This window comes from Gobius niger, assembly GCF_951799975.1.
Source record: "Gobius niger genome assembly, chromosome: 10".
Classification (NCBI taxonomy): Eukaryota; Metazoa; Chordata; class Actinopteri; order Gobiiformes; family Gobiidae; genus Gobius; species Gobius niger.
In genome coordinates, this window is record NC_136861.1 from 26,637,074 (window position 1) to 26,652,197 (window position 15,124).

Sequence of the window (15,124 nt, forward strand, 5' to 3'; positions counted from 1 at the left end):
ATATTTTTGGTTGATGCAGTGTTTCCCTTTATCGGTTATGTTTGGATACTTTTTGAATAAATATAATGCATTGCTATTATTTTTGGTCAAAATGCTTAAATATCATGTAATCATAGTCTGTGTTGACAAAGTAACAACTGCATTCTTGTAGGTAATACCAGCTACTGTGCATCACTAGCTTTATGTTGCTGTTGTTGTAAACACACTTATAAATTAAGCCTGTTCTCGTAGCTTTCCAGTGTACGTAGGTGCGAAATTCGTCTCTAGGGCTCTAGTTCCTTTCATAAAGATAGGGGGCGCGGCAGGAGCTTCTGATGGTTGACGCACTATCAGGCCACGGTAAGCGCTGCTGTCCCATTGGGCGGTGGTGACTGGTCTCATGACAACAACAGGAGACTGCGGACCAATCCACGCGCTCTGTGTGTGCCCCAGTCTGTTTGGGAATGACGTAATATGCGTAAACCAAGATGGCGTCGACTTAAACATATCCCTGTGAATGAGTTTATCGCTGTGAAGGCGGCCTCCTTTGAGGCACGGGTGTGTTTTGGGCTTTGTTCAGACAACAATAAACGCGTGGAGGTGATATTTGTGTTTTGAGTTGTTCAGCTACGCCTTTGGACCGTGTGTGGATTCTGTTGTATTCCCCTCGGGTGAGACCCGAGGAGGCGACCCGCTGCTGGCAGGATGGACGGTGGAGAATACATCCCGTCCGTGAACATGGACCCGACTTTGGCTGAATTAGGCGATGAATTCACATTAGGTGATATTGACGGTAAGTGTCCTTGTTTTACAGTATTTTCCAGCTGAGTTAATGGTGTGATCTCGTCGAGACATGTTATTTCCGCTCGCTTTGCTGAACGGAAGAGCAAGTAAGATGTAAATCTACGTAGGTCCACTGTAACTGTATACTCTCAATTTAGGTTAATTTTGAGATTAAAACTGTCGCGAAGTGAAGAGCTTGTTAAGCCAAGCAAAAACAGTATTTACGTGTATTTTACCCAATAAATTCATATATCAATGCTATACATTGTAAGAAAGACGTTTTGTGAACCCGTTGCAAGTGCGTTTTTACGCAACTCTGTTATGAAAAGCATCAAGCTTTGGCCCTAAGCGGAGACTGTTTTGACCCAGAGCCAGGCTGTCACCAGATTCTTGTTAGAGCTGAAATGCCACACAAAGTCACCGGACTGGGTTGATCATGATGTGAAGAGGAGGAGGAAGTGTTGATTTAGGAATCACCCCACACAAAACAATATGCAGCACGCCTAAATATGGTCATGATAGTTGTCTTTAGACACTCTGCTGTCAACAGACTACCTTTAACCTACCTCATATGGCCCCCCAGACCGATAACCTCCAGGGGCCCATATAGGACTACATTGAGTAAAGCCGTGGTAGCTAATGTCAGGCTCAGGAGTATAATCCAGCCCTCCAGCAGACCAGCATGGAGCCTGCAGCACCCTAAATAATTGTGTGAAATATTAATATACAAATTAGAAATCAAAGTCATGTTAACGTACGATAAAAAAGGCTGAAAATATTGACAATTCCTTTTAAAATTTCCACAAGGATGCTGAACTCTTGGATGGAGGAAAAAAAACACAATACCAACTGCCAAACCCTGTACTAAATGGGCAAACACTCTAGATACTTTACCCTGTACTAAATGGGCAAACACTCTGGATACTTTACCCTGTACACTTTGGAAAGAAATCATATGTCAGAAATATCCTTCTTATGTACCTGTATAAGCACACAGCACTGCACTCAGTACAGCATTGTGCTTAGCCCCAGACAACTGTGGCCCCTTGTTATGCAACGTATTTTCTTTGCTGTGAGCTGAGAGAGCCATCCCTTTTTGATTGATCAAGCCCTTCTATGAGCCAAACTCACTGGGGCGTGCAGAGTGTTTTTTAGATGGTGTAGAGTCTACACCATCTACAAAACACTCTACTGTAGACAGTCTGCCTCATGAAAGCGCTTATTCTGTCAGCTTTGATGAGGGACTGGATGCATGATGTGTAAAGCTAAATGTGCCAGTTACAGGCATGTGGCTGCTCTGCGTCCACATGGAAGGAAGGACATTTTTACATTACCTTTTTTTTGGTTTAGTATAGTTTGCATGTTTGTAGATATACTATATTTAATCCTCATTTGTTTAAAACATATTTTTACCATCATATAAAAATGGCCTATACTACAGTTCTCACTCAACGTCCCTCATTCTGTCTCAATCATCAGAGATCATCTTATTTTGACTAAATGAAATTAGCCATAAAAGCCACATTATATAGTAAATCCCTTTGATCCTTTTCGTGGGACTGGCTGTTATTTTTCCGTGCCTACAATTAATCACAATCAAATTGGAGCCGAACATGAAATGGCTGCAATTAACAAATCGGGAAGACCTAGCGACATGTTCTGATGTGTAATTCCTTTTATTAGTTTAGCAGTTCATTTTTCATTTTCGGTCTCCTCTCAAATGTTGTAATGTTCCTGGATGTACACGCTGCGCACAGTCAACTGAATCTTCACTTGTAAAACATAAATCTACTCGCAATCAGATATTCTTTCAAAATCATACAGCCCTATTACCGATGCATGATTTTGAATCAGATATTCTTTCAAAATCATACAGCCCTATTACCGATGCATCATTGAGAACATCTAAACCACAACGTTAACAGGAAAAGTCAGTGTGTTAACTGGTTCTCAGCTTTATGATGGTAGTTGTTTGGACCAACTCACATTGTTACTTTTGCTTAAAGAGTCTGCACATATAGCTCGTCTTTATTTAAACTGTATTATTTATCACATTCCCTCCATAAACAAATGGTATTTTCCACTTTGCTCCAATTACTACAGAGGTTCTTCAAGGCTAAATGGTGAAGGCCACTTGCTTCATGCTCAGACAGTAGCCGCCGGACCTTCAGAGTTTCAAGGCCAAGGCATGGGTTTCTCAGGCAGTTGTCTTATCTGTATCAGCTCATATCAACTTGACACCTTTCTGTCAAGGACAATAAGGCAGAAGAAGGTATAGAAATTCACGTTTGTGCCGTGTTTTGCATTTGAGAGATGATATAATAGGACAGGGATAGTATCGAAATAGAGCAAACTTGTTGCTTATTGCTAGATCTTGATTTCTGTTGAATATATTTTTTATGTTTCATGAACCGTTGCAAAACATTATATTGCATTTCTTAATCTTTCTTGCTATTTTCTTTTCTTTTTTTTTTCAGAAATGCTGCAGTTTGTCAACAACCAAGTGGGGGACTTTCCAGATCTTTTTGAGGAACAGATAAACCAAGCCGTTTCTGCCCAAAGAGCCCCAGTGCATCAAACTCCCCAGCCCATTCAGACCCCTCATACCCCTGCCCCCACGGTCTTCCAAACCTCCGCTACGCCCATGATGCCGGCACAAACCCTGTCACCCCAGGCTCTGCCGCTGACCCCTCCCCTGACGCCCGCCCAGACCCCCTCCCCTGTTACAGTGGTCTCATCGGGACAGCAAGTGACGCGCAGCCCCCCCCTCCTTCAGCCAAGGCCCCCGACCATCCAGCAAATCCAACCTCAGCTGCAGCAGACGGCACAGCCCACCATCCAGGTACAGATGACCAGTGCTTTTCGACCATACAAGAGGGTTTCAAATGAGTTCAAATGTGCTCTTCAGGTTTGGCAATGATTTTCTGGTTCCAATATTTTGACGGGATACTATGATGGTATATAATTGGCTCATTGCATTAAAAAGTTCCATGACATTGAAAATATTTGTCAAAGGACAATCTGTCAAGGAATTATGCCCATACTCACTGGTCAAAAATATGACGGAAATAGACAGTAGACATGAGGCTTTATTTCCTCCCTGGAGAAAATCACACAGTCGTTGCAAAAGCATCTACAGCTCTAAAGTAGCTGTGTGAAATGATTGTTGATGTCTGGTCAGTTAAGTAAAGGTAATTATTTTAATTATTTTGTTGTTTTTTTCTTATTCCAGATGCACACACAGGGCATTCCAATGCAGACCCAGACCTTTCCCGTGCATACTCTAGTCCAAACGCACAATCAGACAGCCCTGCCCATCCAGACCCAGGCGCCTCATACTGTCATGATTGCATCTAATGGAACACAGTCCCGCTTCATCCAGAACCAAGTCTTCTGCCACCAGAGCCCTGCCCCAAGCTTCCAAGGTCAGTCACCCATGACTTCATCCCTACAATAGAAGTTATTTAGGTTGCTTTCTTTCTAGGACTATGCCATTGGTCTAAATATGATTTTGCAATAACAAAGTATTATGAGATAAGTAGGACTTTTTCATTTTAAGCCTCTTAGCCTAAAATGCAATTCAAAAAAAGGGCCTAGGTCACCTCCCAGACTTAGGTTGTTTTTAACTGTTATTAAGTACATATTTAATCTCGTTGTTTCAAACTAAAAATAATCATTACACAGTGACTGGGAATATTTAGGTGAACCGCTACAACATACCATGAGATTCAAATCGTGATGATCAAAGCATAAATTAGAATGAATAAGGTTTATCTAGTGTTAGGGAGCAGTCAGAGGATTAAGAAATGAGAGGGAGTGTGCTGACTGATGCTGCTGTGAGAGAGGACCATTGAGAAGGGGCACTACCCATCCAAAAAACATTTGACAAACGGCAGCTACCTATTAGTTACTCGCATACTCTAAACAAAAACAGTCTAGAACCCTGCGTTAAGCATTGAGGTCGTGGGCTAACTGGGCTACGGCACACAATAAGAATTTTATTTATTGCCCATATCATTATTTGTAGGCTCTGCTAAAATGGTTGAATCATATCTGCAGTCTGATTTCTCTTATCTGCAGTCCTCCAACCTCAAGTTCAGAGCATTATGACATCACCACAGCTTCAGCCAATGACCATCCAACACCAGCGTGTCCTCACCCAAGCTGGGCAGACCATACAGACCCTTTCCACAGCGCCCACTGCAGTCCACACCATGCAACCACAAATGCAACAGGTGCAACAGGTACCAGAGGGCGACCTCACATTATGGCGCATCCTGTTTTTGTCTGATCGTAACACTGTGGGGCAATGTTTTGTATTCAGGTCCTAGTGCAGCAGCCTCAGATTCTGAAAACAGACTCCCTGGTGCTTACGACACTCAAACCGGATGGGACTCAGGTCCTATCGACCATGCAAAGCCCCACCGGGATCACCACTTTGACAACACCGATTCAGAACACTGCTCTCCAAGTGCCGGTAAACGTCTGCAATTACAACTTATTTATCCATGTCCGAAACGTCACAATTTTGATAGTGTGTGAGTAAGTTCTTACGGCTGTGCTCTTTTAATATTACTCTTTTTACATATTACAAGTTAGACGATGTTTTTACCAGAGAATAGTTGACACCTTCTTAAATGATTGCCTTTTATGTCCTTAGACTTTGATGAGCAGCAACATCCTCACCACAGTCCCAGTTGTGATGGGCGGAGGGGATAAATTGCCCATAAAGCAGCTACAAAATGGCTCGGGACAGTGCGGCAGCATCTCCAGAGCCAGCTTGGACCAAATGAGCGCTGGTGGTCTAGTCCAGGGAGGAGTGGTGAAGGAGGGGGAGAGGAGGACCACCCACAACATCATTGAGAAACGATACAGGTCCTCCATCAATGACAAGATCATGGAGCTCAGAGACTTGGTCATGGGCAACGACGCCAAGGTCAGCTGTGATAACTGTGTGTGGAATGAGGAATTTAAAAAACGCCAAGTGCTAATGAATGAATGAATGGTATTTTGTATTTTCTTACTAGATGCACAAGTCAGGAATTCTGAGGAAAGCTATCGATTACATTAAGTACCTGCAACAGGTCAACCATAAACTGAGGCAGGAGAACCTGGCACTGAAGATGGCAAACCAGAAGAACAGTAAGTATGCGTTTGGTGCAATGGGATAGATTTATACAGCGTCATTTACATTCAAGACATGGCTTCACAGTTTGGACAGAGCGGCTAAAAAACATAAAAGTTCAGTAACTGCATTCTATAGTACGCTTGTGGGCAGTGAGCTCCGACTACGGGACATGGACCTCGCCCCGACTTTATAACGATGTCTTCTCCGTTTTCCCAGAGCCGCTGTCGCTGTCCGAAGACATGGAGCTCAAACAGGAAATCGTCATGATGTCTCCCCCAGCCTCAGATTCAGATTCTGGATCCCCTCCTCAGTTCTCGCCCTACTGTGTGGACTCTGAGCCTGGCAGCCCCTTGATGGACCACGAACAGGTACTATAACCAGTTCAGTTACGGGATAATGTTGTTTAATTCAACCTCTATAATACCTGGTCCCTTTTTGCTAGATGAAGAGTGAACCCGACTCCCCCTCTTCAGTGGGAGTCATGGATGGCTCGCGCCTGCTCCTCTGCGTCCTCACCTTCTTCTGCCTGTCTCTCAACCCTCTGCCCTCTCTACTGGGGGCTGAGACAGCAGGGGCCAGCACTCTAACTCTGGGCCACGGACCATCCAGGACGCTCTCCTGGTTCCCAAGTCACACCCAGGACTTTGGTAAACAGACGAACATAAATGCGCAATCAGTGTCAAATTTAGTTTATCGTTATTATTATTAATCACATGTATATATTTTTAGAAATCATTCAAAGAGGTCTGAAAACCTTCTGTGTGTTCCTTTGTTTAGGGTCCTGGTTGCGCTGCCTGTTGCCATGGGTGATGGCCTGGGTCTTAAGTGGGGTGGGGGCCGTGTGGGGCTGTGCCAGAGTGCTGTACCTTTGGGAACCTGTCACACCCCTCCACTCCCCCAAATCGGTGTCGTTCTGGAGGCATCGCAAGCAAGCAGATCTACACCTCAAGAGAGTAAGCACGGAGTTCACATACTGCCTCTGAGCTTTAAACTGAACAGAATCGCGAGGTAGCGGTGTGGTAGCAGAGTTTAAATATAGCAACACATCTTCAGCCTGTCTCTTCTTGTGTCCCTGGGGACTGGCATCAGTGGTTATGTCTCCATTTGAAAAAGATTCCCACAGTTCTGCCCGCTGTTCACGGCATGGGTTTATTTTTAGCTCTTGTTCAAATAATGTTCACATCTAAAGCCTGACCTTCAAATCACTCAGCCCCCTGCCTCCGCTGCCAGCCTTTACTGAATACTAAACAGTCGGCCATTTCTCTTGACGTGTCTGTCCACAGGGGGATTACACCGCGGCCATGGCGAGTTTGGAAACCAGTCTGTCCATTTTGAACAGAGCTCTGCCGTCCTCTAATCTCGACCTGGCCTGCTCGCTCTCCTGGAATCTCATTCGCTATTTCATACATCGGCCGACTCCCCTGGGCTGGCTGGTGCACCAAGTTGGAGGCAAGCATGAGGGGGATGAGGCCAGGACCAGTGCAAGAGATGCCTCACTGGTTTACCATCGGTTGAGCCAGCTCCAACTCACAGGTCAGTGTTCATCTGCAGATCTAGGGGAGTAAGTATTTAAATTCACAATTCTCTTCTAATTGTTGCATTGTGCTGCATGTTCTTGTAGGAAAGCTGCCTCAGCGCAGCAGCTGGTGGGCCGTCTCCCTGTCCCTCAGCGCCGTTAATCTGAGTGAGAGCGCCCAAGGCAAGATGGTGCCTGGTCAGATTGTCCAGATCTATGTTACTGCAGCTACAGCCCTGCGCACTGTTCTGGGTCATCACCTCACTTTCCTGCCAGTAAGTTTGTTTGTGGGCTTTGTTCATGGTATGTTAGTGACACCTAGAGGTTAAAGTGCAAATTACATTTATCCACAAGGGTAAAAAGTTATCGCATTATTGCCTGTTACCTAAATGAAGCATGTACATTTTGCAGATAAACTCTGCTTTTTAATGCATAGTTTTTGTTTCTCAGAGTTTTCTGCTTAGTTGTGCTGAGAGTGTAGCAAACCAATCGGAGACTAAGTCCATCCCTGACTCGCTGCGCTGGCTGTTCACTCCGCTGGGCAGGCAGTTCTTCTTGAGCTGTGACTGGTCAGTGAAGTCTGACGGTGATGATGGAGTGTACACGTCTCAGAGGGACCCAGGTAGGAAACAGTGAAATCAAAAAAATGAACTCTCTGCTTCTTCTGTTTAATTTGACATTTGCTTTTAATCTTATACTCTAGCTGACCCTCTTGCCCAGCTGCACCGCGGCTTCTGCAGGAAGCTTCTGGAGAGAGCAGTTCACACCCTCATACAACCACAGACCGACTTAGATGTGGATAAACGCAACAATGAGTCGGGGTAATGACAAGAAATGATTATTAACATTTTATCATTTCATTTCATTTATCTTTTTATTTATATTGATCTCATGTTTTTTTTAAATACTGTTTCAGGGAGTTTTCTGGTGCCCTAGAGTTTCTCCAGTTGCTGAACAGCTGCACTGAAGAGTCATCTTCACCTCTTCCTTCTTTCTCCACTCCCCCAGGTCACACCATTACCACAGGTAAGACCAAAGTGTTGCCAAATTGCCATGGAGAAATTACAATATCAATTTGTTTTTCTTCTGTGGTTTTTAGTTGGGGACCCAGTGAGTCGCTGGTGGGCGTTGGTCTTAAAAGCTGCTGTTCATTGGCTGCAGGGGGACGATATTACAGTAAAGTCCTTGATGGCTGAAGCCGAGCGCATGCCCAGAGCTCTGCACACACTAGAGTAAGTTTGTCACAAATAACAACATATGAGCTCTTGGTTTAAAGTGATAATTAGTAAAAACACATTTCAGTTAAAGTGATAGTCTGTAAGTTTAAATGTTTTACAAATTTGATAGATTGTGTATAATTGACCGCCTGGGCCAATTGACATAACATATGTAATTGATCTCAGCAACTAATCAGAATCCCCGGTGCCAACACTTTGACCCATGAGTCGAGATTTCCTGTAAACCGGCCTGTCTGGTTCAATCATGAAGGGAGGGAGGCGGGACTTGATTGTTTACGTTAAATTATATTTTAATATAGTGTAGAATGTCAGACAATTATGTTCATTTTCTCTGTTCACACTGCGAATTACATAACAAAATATTGAAATGAATAAAGTAATTCTTTGTCTTCTTTACAGCCACCCTCTCCCCAAGGCAGTGCTGTCGCTCTGTAAGTGTGTTCAGATGAGCCTGTCCCCTCTGAAAGGCGATGGCCTCCTCACCTGCCTGTCCCACTGTGAGAGAGCCAGTAGCTACCTGCGCTCCAGCATCTCGGTGCCTCTGACTCAGTCCGGCAACTATTTACACAAGGTACACTTTTGTTCTTGCGATCGTCTCATTTACTTCCTTTTCACCTATTGATATTTCTTCTGCCTTCTCAATCATGCATGTTTGGACAATTGGAAGCTGGTGGTTTCTAGTGCATGTGGATGGAGCCGTGGGGGTGTGAGTGTGGCGGATGTGGGTGGCCGGAGGTGGCTGTGGTGCATTGTAGTTGCATTGCATGATTCTGAAGCTGAGTGCAATGTGCCTGCAGTGCAATACAGACGCCTCCCCAGTCTGCACGCTCCACTGACACCCCACTGTTTCACCTTCTAAAGCCGGGGACTGCTGGGTTTTCTTTGAAATAATCAATACTCAATTATGCATTTATGATTGATATGAATATTTAAGTCCACACACACTAACTGGTCATTATGTCTGTTTCTCCTAAGGGCATGGAGCTTCTTCTTTGCGACCTTCTGTTGACCTTGAGGACCAGTCTTTGGCAGCGTGGTGGCAGCAGTAATGGAGAACCAACACCTTCTCCTGCATCAATGCTTCCTGGGTTTCAGAAGGACCTTAGTGCGCTCAGAAAGCTCACTCAGTGTTACAGACAAGCTCAGCACAAGGTATAACGTGAACAACAACACTTAATTAAGTGTGAGGGGGGGGGAGAAAGACTGTGTGCAAAAATGGCGCCTGCATCAAGTTTTATGACATAAATCCATTGCCAATATATATGACCAATCCCCCTTTACTGGTTAATTAATCACCGCCCTCACTCCAGACACAGGGAATTTTGTGATATAACAAATGTGTGCATCTGAGCAAGAACTTCCCATGGCAGTCATGTGTGTAGCACCGGTTAATAGGGAGACAAAGGTATGATTGTTTAAGCTCAAATGCAAGAAACAAAAAGCATTATGACTTTAAACAAACAACTGCTAATACCACCAGGTTTTGTGTACAACATTTATGCTTTGACATGTGCAGGAATGAACTATGAATGCATCATTGCTTTATGAGTTCCTGCTGCACTATGCCCTGAAGCACTAACAAATAAAAATGTATTTAAGGTGCTACGAGAGTGTTATCACCAGTGGCATCCTTGAATATAACATAGGTCTAAATTGACTGTGCATCAGCTATGTGGAGAGAATATGAATGATGCTCAAGTTGTCTTTCCTGTGCCAGGTTTTTCTTCATGAGACCACCGTTAGACTGATGGCGGGGGCCAGTCCCACACGGACACACCAACTACTAGAGCACAATCTTCGAAGGAGAGCAAACAGCTCCTACTCAAGTGGTATTACAAACCCTTTAATATAATAATCTAATTAATCTGTAAGTGAATCCGTTTAGATTACTGTCATCATTTCGTTTAAGTCAATTAAAGTAGTTCTGTTATATTTATGAATCATTGTCTTCTATTGTTGTTGTTTTTTAGTTAGGTGCACATGTAATTTTGTCTTCACGACATTACTGGGTGTTTTTAACATACCGATCTGCCCTTTCCTCAGGTGACTGTGTTCTGGGGGAGAGGGAGAGGGCCCATGCCATCCTACTGGCCTGCCGCCACCTTCCCATGCCTCTTCTAACTCCACCTGGGCACCGTGCTCGCCTGCTGGCTGAGGCCAAGCGCACCCTGGAAAGAGTAGGAGACAGACGTTCACTTCAGGACTGTCAGCAAATCCTTCTGCGCCTAAGTGGGGGGACCACAATTGCCGCCTCCTGACCGTATCCATGACAGCACTGACCAGTCTCTGACCTTGGCTCATTATTGCCTGTAAATATTCTTTAAATATATTTTTAGAGCTGCACCATAGCCCCACCTGGTGATCATAAATAGTGCCACATTTGACTGTTTGCCCATTTTTAACAATGCTCCACAATCAGGAAAATCAGGTTGAATAGGCCTTAAATGGGGTAGAGAACATTATCCCACACTCTTTGAATAAATGAAAAGTAACAATGTTCCTTCATTAGAGGTGGAAAACCAAGCTGCACAATCACTACATAAATTTTAGTGCAACAGTACGTGTAGTGTCTCAGTGCTGGCCTTGACAAAGGTTTTATCTCAAAAACTGCTGTGCAGATTAGCATTTTCTGTGCAGTGCTAATGTAGTGACTCTTCTTATCTACCTCATACTGTACAAAGCCAGCATTGTGCTAAGGATCAAAATGGATACACCCTCACACCCATATTACCAAAAAAGGTTTTACACAGACACTTTATTTTAGTGCAGCTTTGGTACAACAAATGTTGCAAAGCATATTCTTTTTTTTATGTTAGGAAACAGCACTGTCAAAGTATTGCACACAGTGGCAATTTTATTGTGTGAGGAAAGGGACTTGATTAAAACATTGCAAAAACAATGAATACATTGAATCAGATATTTTAACACCTACAAATGTGTGTATATAGTGTAAATATTCTTAAAGGTCTTAAAACAAACAGGATGACTTAATTTACTGCGGAAACATGTCAATAAAAATATTTCTTTGTCACTGTGTAAGACTTCATCTGAGGCAGCCGAGGTCATTTAGGTTTATACAAATGCAGCTGGGAAAAGGATTTCTTTAAAATATTGTGTATATTATGACCCCCCCTCAAGCTTGCCTTGATAATATGTTGAAATATTATATTTTATTGTTTTACTATATTCAAGACGACATTGGTGGAGTGTCTTGAAATATGTATATGTCTTTTTCTCTTTTTATTTGTAATTGTATGTGTTTTGGCACTGCAGTTTTTGTGTATCATGGTTTATTTACTGTTCATGTTGTGTCAATACACAAGCTTCTCTATAAAGGTCTTAAAGTCCATGTCTTTAATATACAACGACAGTGAAATCTGCTGTTTTCCAGGTTAAAAAAAATTGGGTTCAAAGTACAAAACATTTATGTTCATGCAAGTATGAACTTGTATCATAGGCTGCCCCTTTAAACAGAGAAAATAATAAAAAAAACAATTATATAGCGCAGCTTTACAGTTGGAATATGAGTTTCCCCCATTTCTTTCTTACTATGAATACGTTTGCCGCTTTTGCATTTTATGTTAATAAAACAACAGAAAATGTTGGCTGGATTTCTCTTTGTTACTTTTAGAAGAGGAAAAAAAATAATTTGTAAAAAAACATATATATATATTCTTTCTGTTGATATGGTACAGTGCATGTCTGTGCAGGCTCTCAGTCGTACAGGAGTTATCCATCTTCAATGAGGGTAGCCGAGTGGGACTAGTCGGATGGGGGCTCCCCCCCCCTTTTCAACTGGTCCACACCCTGGTTTCTTAATGCACTACACAGAATAGGGCACATACACCAACCATGTAATAATGCTCACACACAAATATAGTTGTAAAGATGATAATGTCTATAAGAAAGCAGCAAGGAATAATAAAAAATTAAAATATATATATAAAATTGAAAAATATAAATAAAAAAAATGGAAATAATAATAATAGTTATAATAATATTTATAATAACTATAATAAGATGCCAGAATTGTTATATCATCATATGTTATAACAACTAGTACTATTGTTATTATTGTGATAGTAAACAAGATATAATAATAATAATAGTAATAATAATAATAATAATGATAATAATAATAATAGTAATTATAATTATTATTATAATTATTATTATTATTATTATTATTATTATTATTATTATTATTATTATTATTATTATTATTATTATTATATACTGAATTAACTGCAAACGAAATAAGGTCAAACTCCGCGTGGCGGAACCTTTGTTGCGTATTGTCTCGCTTTCACCCGGACCGCGCGCACAACGCGGAAGTTGCTCGGAGTAAACTAAACTCACGTGCGAAAATATATTTTACAGCTTTGGTAAAAATGAAGCATAAAAAGAATAATAAGAATTTTTCCCAAAAGTCTCAATTCAAACCAGGGTCTAAAAAGAGAGAAAATAAATGCATTGTCACGTTTGACGAGAAAGATCGACAGTAAGTATTTTCGTTTTAACAATCATGTAACTGCAGTCAAAAAGCTCAGTATTGCCAGAACGTAACATGTTGATTTTTACTCTAAAGAGCTTGTAATGAAACGTGCGCTGTAGTGCCCACTCAGTTGTAATTAGTATGCTGCTGTTGTTCGTTTGTTTACAATTAAGTCGTTCATTGCATTTTCATCAGAGAATTTCTCACCGGTTTTCACAAGAGGAAAGTGGAGAGAAGGAAAGCTGCAGTGGAAGAAATAAAGAAGAAAATCAAGGATGAGCAAATTAAAGTCCGAGAAGAAGTAAGACATTAGAGAACATGTATGTGGGAAATGCTTTTTGAGCATCCGGTGAAACTGTTGTTTTGTTTCAGAGGCATAAGGAATACTTGAAGCTGCTGTCTGAAAGAAGAGAGGCACTTGGTAAGTTTAAGTTGTTTTTTTAGTTTGTTTTTTTCTTCTGTTTTTACAAGTTGATCGAAGTGAAATCTAGAGTTAAGGTGGATGTTGTATTATTTAACAGCTTGTGGACTTACACCAAATAAATTAAAATGATGAACTGTTTACCCTGCTAAAATATAAGGACAGCATGTGTATTGTACATAGACTCAAGTTGGAATCTCACCTGTGTGCATTCATTCTGTCATGTACAGTATGACACATACATTACCAAAGCTCTATGGCTATAACTATGAAAATGGGCACAGACTCTTCTTATTGTATCCTACTGTATATGCATTGAGATTTATATGAAAACATTTCCCACAATATCTGCGTTGGTTTTCCAAGTTAAACAGATAAAAGGTTTTGGTTAGGCTTTGAAAAGATTTGGCCTCTTTTTAATCTCAATCACATGCCTTTTTCAAATTGTCATGTTGTATTTTCAGAGGAGGATAAAGATGAATTAGAGGACGCAATAACTGCAACTACAGAGTCTGTACAATATGATCATCCCAATCACACTGTTACCGTGACGACAATTAGTGACCTTGATCTGACAGGGTCTCACCTTTTGGGTGGTGTTTCTAACCAGGTAAGTGTTACTTGTGAAACCCTTTCCATGCTTTAACGACCTGCTGAGCACAATAGTCATAAGGATTTCTGCTCACAGATCAATGGAGAAAGAGACCATGAAGAAACAAAAGAAGAAGGAGAAGAGCAAAAGAAAACTGCTCCCATGCCCAAAAAAGCGGGTAACCCTATCCTCAATAAAAAGTATGTTTACTTTCCTTTCAACTGATTGTTACACCCATGTAACTGGGTTGTTATACATATGCACATTTCACCTTCTGCTCAAGAATATTCAGCTGTGTCGTGTGATTCTCTCTCAGGATCCGCTCTCTAACGGCATCACTCAGCATATTTACTGCCAAGAAGAAGAAAAAGGGAAAGCAGCAAGGCAGGGGCCGAATAGCAGACAAAAAAGTCCATGAGCCGGAAAAGAAGGTCAAAAGTGGGAGAACCACGAAGAGACAGAGACGCCATCGAACAGGGAAGAAAGGGCCTTTAAATGACTGAGGGCTACTGTGTCAAAGCTCACTGCTGGACATTGGAGTATTTATTCCAATATAGTGTGTAAATATTGCTCGCTGACTCTAGCTGCCAACTGTAAAATTTCAACATACCTTTTTTTTTCTTTGTAGTATATTTGTTCAAACTAAAAGCCACAATTAAACAAAGAATTTTTAACTTTGATCGTCTGGGTATTTTTGCTTTCTCTTTATAAGGGTATATTATTCCAGAAACTCCGTACTTGGTAGTTCCTGTGAGTCAGCTCTTCATTATCTGTGAGTAAGCTCAAGCAGGCACCTGTGAATTGTTATTGTGAATTTCTGTTTAACAATGTCCATTGTAATGTATTTGCCCCCCTCCCACCGCAGTGTTTATTTATTTACGTTCACCTGAGCCAGCGGATACCAGCTGTCACTACCATGAGCGTGTCATTTCGCTTTCTAAAGCCCATGATATTTAATACAGGTGCTTACTC

General features: G+C 41.8%; 2 protein-coding genes across 2 annotated transcripts; both read left to right on the forward strand.

Moving 5' to 3' along the window:
- The first annotated feature begins 440 nt into the window (after positions 1-440).
- On the forward strand, positions 441-12,027 carry srebf2 (sterol regulatory element binding transcription factor 2). The gene is made up of 20 exons (XM_079564290.1): positions 441-772; positions 3,240-3,604; positions 3,995-4,187; positions 4,843-5,006; positions 5,087-5,239; positions 5,423-5,698; positions 5,790-5,904; positions 6,107-6,258; positions 6,333-6,537; positions 6,668-6,843; positions 7,174-7,423; positions 7,512-7,681; positions 7,857-8,028; positions 8,110-8,227; positions 8,323-8,432; positions 8,506-8,638; positions 9,044-9,215; positions 9,620-9,796; positions 10,362-10,473; positions 10,688-12,027. The coding sequence occupies exons 1-20, from the start codon at positions 685-687 to the stop codon at positions 10,900-10,902; spliced, it is 3,516 nt and encodes a 1,171-aa protein (XP_079420416.1). The 5' UTR covers positions 441-684; the 3' UTR covers positions 10,903-12,027.
- Positions 12,028-12,943: 916 nt separating this feature from the next.
- On the forward strand, positions 12,944-14,811 carry nol12 (nucleolar protein 12). Its single transcript, XM_079564935.1, has 6 exons — positions 12,944-13,145; positions 13,335-13,440; positions 13,512-13,560; positions 14,025-14,170; positions 14,249-14,352; positions 14,469-14,811. The coding sequence occupies exons 1-6, from the start codon at positions 13,036-13,038 to the stop codon at positions 14,653-14,655; spliced, it is 702 nt and encodes a 233-aa protein (XP_079421061.1). The 5' UTR covers positions 12,944-13,035; the 3' UTR covers positions 14,656-14,811.
- The last annotated feature ends 313 nt before the right edge of the window (positions 14,812-15,124 follow it).